The sequence below is a fragment of the Fukomys damarensis genome, unplaced genomic scaffold (genome assembly GCF_012274545.1).
Source record: "Fukomys damarensis isolate Sample0158 unplaced genomic scaffold, DMR_v1.0_HiC HiC_scaffold_31, whole genome shotgun sequence".
Lineage (NCBI taxonomy): Eukaryota > Metazoa > Chordata > Mammalia > Rodentia > Bathyergidae > Fukomys > Fukomys damarensis.
In genome coordinates, this window is record NW_022900943.1 from 3156142 (window position 1) to 3166331 (window position 10190).

The 10190-nt window shown below is 34.4% G+C and overlaps 1 protein-coding gene across 1 annotated transcript in view; it reads right to left on the reverse strand.

The window, feature by feature from the left end:
• The window catches only part of Cntln (centlein), a 285607-nt gene that overhangs the window by 108660 nt on the left and 166757 nt on the right, over positions 1-10190 (reverse strand). The window contains exon 15 of the mRNA XM_033757653.1: positions 7473-8008. Coding sequence (XP_033613544.1) covers positions 7473-8008 — 536 coding nt within the window. The remainder of the gene's footprint in view (positions 1-7472; positions 8009-10190) is intronic.

A 10190-nucleotide genomic window follows, 5' to 3' on the forward strand; every position in this document is an offset into this window, starting at 1 on the left:
CACTGAGGATGGTCAGCTCCTTTGTCAAAGATGAGGTAGCTGAGTACATCTGGGTTTGCTTTTGTGTCTTCAAGTCTGTTCCACTGATCCTCAGGCCTATTTCTTTGCCAGTACCATGCTGTTTTTATCACAGTGGCTTTGAAGTATAGTTTCAAATTGGGAATTGTTATACCTGGTGCCATGTGTCTGTTGCCTAAAATGGCTTTTGCTATTCTAGGTCTCTTACGGTTCCAAATGAATTTTTGGACACGTTCATTTTAGACAGCTGTGGTACTGTCTCAAAAATAGATGACATACAAACTAATAAATCATGCCTTAGTAAATGCAAAATAATCAAAATTTTACCATGTATATTATCAGATCATTTTGCAAAGAAATTAGAAATCAAGAGAAACAGAAACTATGTAAATGTATAGAAATAACTACACAATTTTGAATAATAAATGGGTCACAGAAGAAAACTCAGAACGTTCCTAGAATTAAACGATAATGCCAATACAATATACCAAACTTATAGGATACAATGAAAGCAGTCTTACAAAGGAAGTTTATAGTGGTGAATGCCCATACCAGAAAAACAGAAAGAGCCTGAACAAATAACCTAATGATACATTTTAAGGTTCTAGATAAATAAGAACAATCCCAATCCAGAGCTTGTATAAGCAACTATAAAGACCAAAGCAGAAATCAATGAAATGGAAACTAAAAAATAACATATAAATAGTCAATGAATCAAAGAGCTGTTTCTTTTAAAGGATAAACAAAAAGTCAATCATACCAAGAAAAGTGGAGACACATATTACTGCATTTAGAATTGACAAAAGTGAAATCACAACACACCACCAAAATATAGAACATTATTAGCAGCTACTTCACAAACATATATTCCAAAAATGGGGTGGAGAGATTCCTAGATACATATGAATTACCAAAACTGAACAAAGACTTAAACATCGTGAATACAATTCAATAACAGGCAGATTAAACTGAAGCAGTAATAAAAACACTGCCACTTTAAAAAAGCCTAGGACCTAATGGATTGACTGCCAAATTCTCTGTAAGAACTTCAGGAAGATCTAACATCAATACCCCTCAATTCCTTTAATGAAATCCGAAGGGAAGGAGTATTTCCAAAATCATTCTTGGAAGCTAACAGGATCCTGAACCCTAAATTAGACAAGGATCCAACAAAAAAGGGAAGAACAAGCCAATCTCTCTAATGAACACATATGCAAAAACCCTTAACAAAACACTGGCAAAGAGAATGCAACGTATTATTAAAAAAAAGCATACACCATGACTAAGCAGGCATCAACCCAGGGAGGCAAGAATGGTTTCACATATGGGAATCGATAAATGCAATTCATCACATAAACAAAAGCAAGGAAAGAAGTCACATGATCATCTCAACAGTTGCAGAGAAAGCATTTAAGAAAATCCAACCTCCATTCATGATAAAAACCATGAAGAAAATATATACAGAAGGACCTTATCTCAATCTGATAAAACCCATTCGTAAACAACCTACTGACAACATCATATTAAATGGGGAAAAATTCAAAGTTTTTCCCTCTAAAATCAGAAACAAGACAAGGGTATCCCCTACCACCAATCTTGTTCAACACAGTCCTCAAAACATTAGCCAGAGCAACCAGGAAAGAGAAAGAAATAAAAAGGATAAATATAGAAAAAAGTCAGTCTTTTATCATTATTTACAGATGACGTAATTCTATACCTATAAGGCCCAAAAGGCTCCACCAAAAGACTCCTAGAATTAACCAAATACAGCAACATACAAAATCAACACAAAAGTCAATAGAATTCCTATATCCTAATAATGAACTTATTGAAAAAGAAACTAGGAAAATAATACCATATACAGTAACATGAAACAAAATCTCAGCTCACAAACTTCATTCATTCGATAACTCTAGGGAAAATGGCTGCGGCCCTTTTCATTATCTGATGCAGAGTTTGCAAATGGAAGCAAAATTTAGCCGAACACTTCTGTTTGTTAACCTACCGTTTGCAAACAGAAGCATTTATGAACAAAGGTATTTCTGTATTTCCAAAAGCAATATACAGATTTATTACAATCCCAACCACAGTGCAACAGCATTTCTCACAGATATAGAGAAAACAATCCTAAAATTCGTATGTAACAACAAGAGACCCAGAATAGTAAATGCAATCCTGGGTAACAAAGCAAAGCTTTGCAGAATTCCAGACTTGAAGTTATACTATAAAGCTACAGTGATTAAAACAACATGTGGATAAACAGAATAGAAGAAAAAAAAGCAGAGAGAATCTCAGACACATACAGCTATTTGATCTTTGACAAAGGGACCAAAAACACACACTGGAAGAAAGACAGCCTCTTTAATAAATGGTGCTGGGAAAACTGGATATCTGTATGCAGAAGACTGAGTCTGGACCCGTATCTCTCGCCATGTACTAAACTAACATCAAAATGGATAAAGGTCTAAATGTTAAAACAGAAACAATCTGCTGTAAGATAAAGCAGGCAAAAATCTTGAAACCACAGGCATAGCCAATGACTTTTTAAACAGAACCCTAATGTTACAAAAAATAATACCAAGTGTTATGGCTTGTATCTAGGTGTCCCCCAGAGCCTCATGCAGCTGTAGGCGGGGCTCCTTCAGAGGTAGCAGAATCTAGAGTGTGTGACTGATTTATGGTAAGGTGCTAAGATCAAGGACCCTAGGATTAAGGGTGTGAGTACCACCCAGCCTATGTAGTATGGATAAGATAAAAGGGGCAGAGAGTCACTGTTAAATTCCCTTGTTGCTTTTGCTGTGCGATGAACTGTTCTCTGAGATGTCCCTCTGTCATGTGCCACTCTGCTTTTCAGTCAGCCAACCATGGACTGAAACCTCTACAAACTGAGCTAAATAAATACTTTCCCATTTAACTTTGGATGTTGGGTATTTAGTCTCAGCAAGGACAGAAAAGTAATTAAGACACCAAGAATCAACAAATGAAATCATATCAAATCAAAGAGCTTCTGCCTAGCAAAGGAAACAACCAAAAGAATGAAGAGACACTCTACAGAATAGGAAACTGTACAAATTTTACAATTTGTAACAGCTAGATCTAGGAAACAGTGTATGTCTATCAACAGATGAATGCATAAGGAAATATGGTATTTGTACACAACAGAGTACAACTCTGCTATAAAGATAAACTTGTGGCATTCATAGGTAAATGGATGTAACTTGAAAGCATAATGCTAAGTGAAACAACTTAAATACACCAGATTAAATATTGGATGGTTTCTCTTATATGAGAAAAAAAAAATATATATATATGAAATAAAGAGCAACATAGAAAACAGTTAAGTAGGAAGTAGGGAGAAGTTCAAATAATGTACTCATAATTCTTCAAATTATTCTGTTCTTTCAATAATATTTTAATATGCAGTAAAAAGCTGATTTGCAAGAATAGTTTGTAATAGTGTATAATCCAAAGCATGTGTATATCAAAACAGAGACAGAGAGAGAGGAACCAGTTGTGATCTTGTGATGTTAAGCAAAATGTACGATTTGCATTGCAAGACATTGCTCTTTATCAAGTTAAAATTTCCTAGAAATGTATGCTGTCTTGTGGAACACTTGCACAGCACATTACACGCAATCTAAGCCTTGACTGCAAATGCTGATTTGGCTGATCTATACTACTCGTTTCTCTTAGTTCACTGCAGAGAAATTTTGTGCTATTACCTATTTGTTTCTTCTGTGTAAGAGAGAATCTTATTTGTCTATGTCTTGTACTTTGAAGATAATGATACAGTGTATTAACTATTATTATTCTCATTATTTTTATGAAACCTTATTTTTTCATAAAATAAAAGTAATTTTAAAACTAATTTTCCCATGTGGTTGTCAACAACACTTTAATATAGACAATAAAGTCTCTTACTTCACCTTTTAATCATCTAGTTCCACCTGAACTCTTCTAGAATTTGTATAACTCAAAAGACATCTCTATACACATATAAGCCAAATAAATTTACCGTTAGTTTTAATTTTGCTATTATTGTCACTGTTTCACTCAAGGCCCTTCTACCTTAGTTATTTAACACGTGTACAAGTATATTAATTTCTCAAAATAATCCTAATGCCAAAATGACGTATTTTGGAGTGCTATACTCTGCCACACTTTAAAATTTACTTAAGAAATTTATATTTATGAGCTTTTAATTATAATTTTTACTTTCTTTTTAAATTGCTAGAGATACTGAAATTTTATTTTCTTCTTCAATGTTATCACGCATTACTGAATAAGCTCTTGGAAATTTTGTGAAATATTTATAAGCAGATAATTATATAATATAGTATTATATATGTGACTAAGTTCCAGTTTTCTCAGTATCCAAATAAATTTCTTATAGTTTACAGCATAAAAAGCTAAAAGAAAATCTAAAGTCCCTGAAGTTCCACTGCAGGATTTCTAATTGTTTGAGAATTCTTTGCAGCTGAATGATTCCTAAGTGTTCTGTCAAGCAGAAAATGTAACATTTAATCTCTACAGTGTAAAATTGAGTTTCACTGCTAAATAACTTAAATGACAACCCTGTATTTTAAGAAATACAGTGTGATAAATTTCCCTAAATGTATGACATTGCACACATATAATAAAATTAGAACTAAGTCTTTTACCTTTCATGTAATTATTTTTTCACATTTTATTTATAAGACACATATTCATACAAAAATAAACTGCACCACTGTTTTTATGAATAGTGTAATGGTTCTATATGACTGAGATAAAATTTGTAGCTGAGAGAATTTCCTGGCAGATACAGATAAATATTTAATGAGTTTTAAGTAGGATTTTAACTCTAAATGCTTTTGAGACCAGGGAAGAAGAACCTGGGAAGAGTTAAAAAGGAAATGGGAATGCAGATTTGATCCTCTGGCCTTATCTTCATATATTTTTAAGTTTCTTAAAGCTTTCAGTTTCCTGATCTTTAAAACAATGATTCTCAAATTTATCTGGTATCAACTGGAAAGCTTCAAAAACTACTGATACCATACCTATTCCCAAAATTATAATACGACTGGTGTGAAGTATGGCCTGAGCTTTACAATTTTTCATAAGATTTCTAGGTAATTATAATCTGCAGGTAAGTATTGGGGTTCAGAAAACAATACCCTAGCCAGGTGTGGTGGTACACGCATGTAATCCCAGCACTTGGGAGGCTGAGGCAGAAGGACTGCTATGAGTTCAAGGCCAGCCTGAGCTACAGAGTAGAACCTTGTCTCAAAAAACAAACCCCAAAAAACCAAAAAACAACACACACACACACACACACACACACACACACAACAACAACAACAACACCCTAAAGCATAGCAATTCCCCATGCTGGGTTCTTTCAACTAAAGGCCTCAGAACCAGCTTGAGAGCCAAGGTCTCTTCTCTCTAATCTTCTACCCTGCTGTCACTCATCCTTCATTCTCCTCAAAGTGAGTCAAAGAAACCAGAATTCCTCTTCCCAAGGCAACAGAAATTAGAAACCCTTTCCCAACCCTCTCCCCCACAGCAAGCCATAATGCTTAAATATACACAGCATGACCAAAAGCAACAGTGAATGTTCAATTTTTTTAAAATTATAATAAAAGATACATTGCCATCAATCTCCCTCAAAATCCTTCCCCTCACTTCATTCCAGCACACTTATCCCATGGTTCTTCCCGCTGAAGTCCCGGGAGTCCTCTTCCATCAATGTTTTCAGGTCATTGTCATGGCTGTCTTGATGTCCTGAAGCAACTCAGAAGGGTTCATCTTTCACATTCACTTTGACTTTGGAGAAGGACTGCAAGATGCATACTTGCTGGATGTGGTGAATAAAGTGGATGAAGACACCTCTACTGTTTTTACGAGCATGCATTCCCCTTGAATGGCATCTGGCAGCAGCATTAACTGTATTTTCAAATCACATTTTGTAAACACATTAAAGAAAACTTACAGAACTTCTGCAGGAAGTGGCACAATGATGGAATAAATACATCCAAAGCAAGGAGTATCCTGAGGATTAATGGCAATGTGTCTTATGTTGTAGTAATTTACTTTTAATTTAAACATTCACTGTATGTTTTGATCACATCTCCTATTATTCTAACCGTCCCTCTCCTTTCTATGCAAGAACTGGGCATCTACACTCTGTGTCAGAAGATCACAAGCTCCTCCTTCCTGAAGGGTCCTACCCACATGCAGGAGCAAGCGATGCCATGTAGAGGAGCCATAAAGAAACCAGGAAGATCTCGCTCAGCTTCTCTCCTTGTCTACTGTATCAGATCATACCCTTTGTCTACACAGCTGTGCACGGTTCATCGAATCTAAACAACTTAGAGAGCTTTCCCTGAGTGTCTGGGTCATCAATTTGAAGTCTCTTCTGTTCTACCGCTATACAAATTTGAGAACTATGTTTCTAAAATAATTTTCAGTTCTATGTCAGACTGAGAAAACTATCTATAACCTTCCCAAATTGAAAACAAAATCACTGTTAAGGATTTACAAACAAAACAAAAACAAAAGAAAACAGAAATTACGTATCATTACAAAATAAGGAGGAACTTCTAGTATATGTGCTGCTGAAGCAAGCACAAGGAGGAATTTTTAAAATTTTGACAAACTGGGTATTTTGCACACAATTCTGGCAACAATGAACTTCCCAACTGCCTAGGTATAAAAAAGAGGTGTTCTAACATTCATACGCCTTTGTATTTCAAGTGTGTATATGAATGTATAGCCAGGGGTAAGAGAAAGAAATATTATAGATTTTTAGTATTCTCTTGTTGCTACTCACCAGGGATTAAATAACTTTTGAGACTAGAAATCTCTATAACTTTAAAGAAGTAATTTTTAACCACCATTCAATTAAAGTTAGTACAATGACTTTGCATAATACATACATGAAATAATTAGTGAAGATGGTTCTTAATTTAAAGGATGTTAAACAGCTTGTAGACATCTGGTAACAAGCTGAAATGGGTCATTCAAAATTTATCTAACTAAATTAAGGGGGAAAAATGTTTCTCCTCCCAGGTTGGCATGTCACAAGATAACTAAACCGACTTAGGAGGCTTGCCTGGGAATCCTTAGCTGTCAGCAGTGAATATGCAAAGGGCCAGCAAATTAAATCAACCTGCCAAACTGTCAATTTCAAGCCTCATGACTGCATGAAAATAGCATCACTGGAAGAAATCAAGCATTGCCTTCTTTTGGGTTTCTTGGCACCTATTCAAATACTCATGCAGTTGTGGCTAATTTTGCATGCAAATTTCAGTCAATAAGCTCAGAACAAGACCTCCCAAGATATTTCAAAGGAACTGACAGTATTTTTTCTGAATACCAAATCGACAGTAGTTGAAATTCAATCTCCATTTGCCAGTGCTTTCCATATGCACAGTGTCCCCACCACAGAGCTAAGTTAATGAGAGCCTTACCTGCTTTCACTCACATCCTCCCAGCCGTCCTTGGTGAGGTTCTCAAACACATTGCTCATAACCTTGATGGAGTGATTGAGAAGAACAGTGTGGTGACGACCCAGAGAGCACTTTTTCTTGGCAGCTTTAAGTCTAACCTTGGTAGTGGCTGTCTTACAGTCACATTTTTCAGATCTCACTTCTGTGGTGGCCATCTCAGATTTAGCTTTTTCTGTGGAATGCTCTAATTTTTCCCCTGGATTCATCAGCTCTTCATTTTCACTTCTGGATGCACTGGCTTCTGCCATTTGTCTTAGAGAAGTGACTTCTCTCTCCAGCTCACTGACTTTTACTTCAAGTTTAGTTTTGTCTTTTTCTGCATCTCTACTCCTCTTTATTAGCTGTTCTAGCTCTTTTTTTCTGTTCTCTGCATCTTCTTGATGCTGTTTTAAATGGGCTTTCAAGAAATCATTTTCTTTCACTAATTGTTTATTTCCTTCTTTTATTTTTTTTGATGTTTTCTCAAAAGACTTTAGCCGATTTTCCAATTCAATGACCTATGCAAAAGAGTTTAGTTCACCCTTTTAAAATCCAAAACTATAATTTACTGCATTTTTATTTTCATTTCTAACTAATAAAAGAACAATTACCTTCAGTACAAGGACAAAATAAATCATGGTACTTAATTTCTAAATAATTGTAAGGTGGTATAGATGAATACATTCAAAAATGCAGTAATACATCTGTTGAATAAAGGACAGATGGTAAAAGAAGTTAAAATTCTACACAAAGTGACACAGAATCAACTATGCTAATAAATTGCAGTTTTGTTAGATCTTAAGGTTTCATATATATATATAAAAACAGTTTATGTAAAAAGTCTTAAAATAAGTACATAGGGAAACTGTTAGTAAATAACATTTTCTTCAATAATCAAAAATCATGAAAATAAGCTGACTAAATATAAAATAAACTAGTTTTGCTTGTTATGTGGCTTTTGGTCCATCCAATAAAAAAATTTTTACCAGGGCTGGGGATTCATAAGGATGCGAGTTTGATCCCCGGTAGCCCCCCTAAAAAAATTTACCAAAAAAATAAAGCCTGACAGGTTGCATATAAATTAAATTTTTCCACTTATTTCAATAAATACTGTTCATGTGGTAGGACTTAGCAGTGGTAAAGTACACTTCTTGATCTTAAGGAATGTCAAGAATTGTTAAGAAATTGTTTACATGCCTAAAGCTAAAAAAGGAAACACCCTAAATGTCCTAAATCTGAGCATCAAAAATTAGTAATTAGTTCTAAATCCTGAGTAGAAAAATTTGGAATTTCACAGAGAAGTTGACAAAGATAGATCTTGAAAAATAATAAGCACTACTATTTGTATACATGCTTTACCATTTACAATGTAGTTTCATGAATATGATCTTTCCTGATCATCTCAAAACCATGAGGTAAGTAAAACTAACACTTACCTTTCCAGAATGGGAAACAGCAACAATAACAAAAAAAAGAGATTCAGAAAAACCTAAGTTATACACAGAGGTAAGCTCCTACCTTCGAACTGGAACTCAAACTCAGATATCATACTCTATCACATAAAACAAGCCATCTGAGAAAAAAGATACATATATACATACACATATATACATATATATGAAAAATGAACAAGAATGAAAGTCATATTTACTTTAAAAAGCAAATTTTACAGAACAGATACTTTCTTCCCTTATGTGTGTGGGAGGCTTGCAAAAACATTTTTAGTATTTTGACAATTACCATGGTTTGAATGTTCATGTCCCCCTAAAATTCACATGTTAAAACCCTAATCAAACATAAGTGCAGAGCTCTAATGAACAGGATAAACACCCTCTGAAGAGACCGTAGAAAGCTGCCTCCCTCCTTCAGCCATAAAAGGACCAGCCAGAAGTCACCATCAGAAAACATACATCAATCTCTGGCACATTAATCTTGGGCTTTCTAGCCTCTAGAACTGTGTTAAATAAATTTTTGATGTTTGTAAGTTACTCAGGTTATGGGTCTTTAGTTGTAGCAGCCTAATAGAACTAAGACAAAAACCAACGATTTAAAATAATATCATAAAAAGCACAAGATAAAACATATATATTTTTAACACTTTCCTAGTTTACCAAATTTTACTTATAATGGTGAATATGTAATTTGTTTTCTAAATATGAGGAATAGTCGTTCTATGCCACTATTTTTCTTGTAAGTTCAACCACCTTTGTTTATAAAATTAAACAGTTATTCACTGATTGGTTATCCTCTTAAAGGACATGATTGGCTAGCCTAATTTAGCAACACAATATAAAGAATCTCATCTAATTTTAATCAGTTCTATCCCACAGTATAATACATCTATTGGGCTTATGTCTTTGCATAGGACCTAACTTTTGGTTTAGAGTAGAGGTACATGAAAAATTTGGTGCCCAATTCTTACAGGCCTCTGCATATTTCTATGCATGAGATTCTGTTCTCCCTTCTCAATGCACATTTTATTGAAAATCTGGTAAAAAGGGACAAAAAAGTGTTGAAGGAAACAAACTCTGGATGAATCTTATTTCTTCCAAATCATTCTACCTTCAACTTTCATTCCCAATTTAGTAAAATGCACTACAAACAAGGAATATTATCTCTTTATACTATTTTATACTCTTTATACTCTTTATACTAGTTTCCCTTGGTATATCTTTAATCACTGACCTATACAGTGTTTTA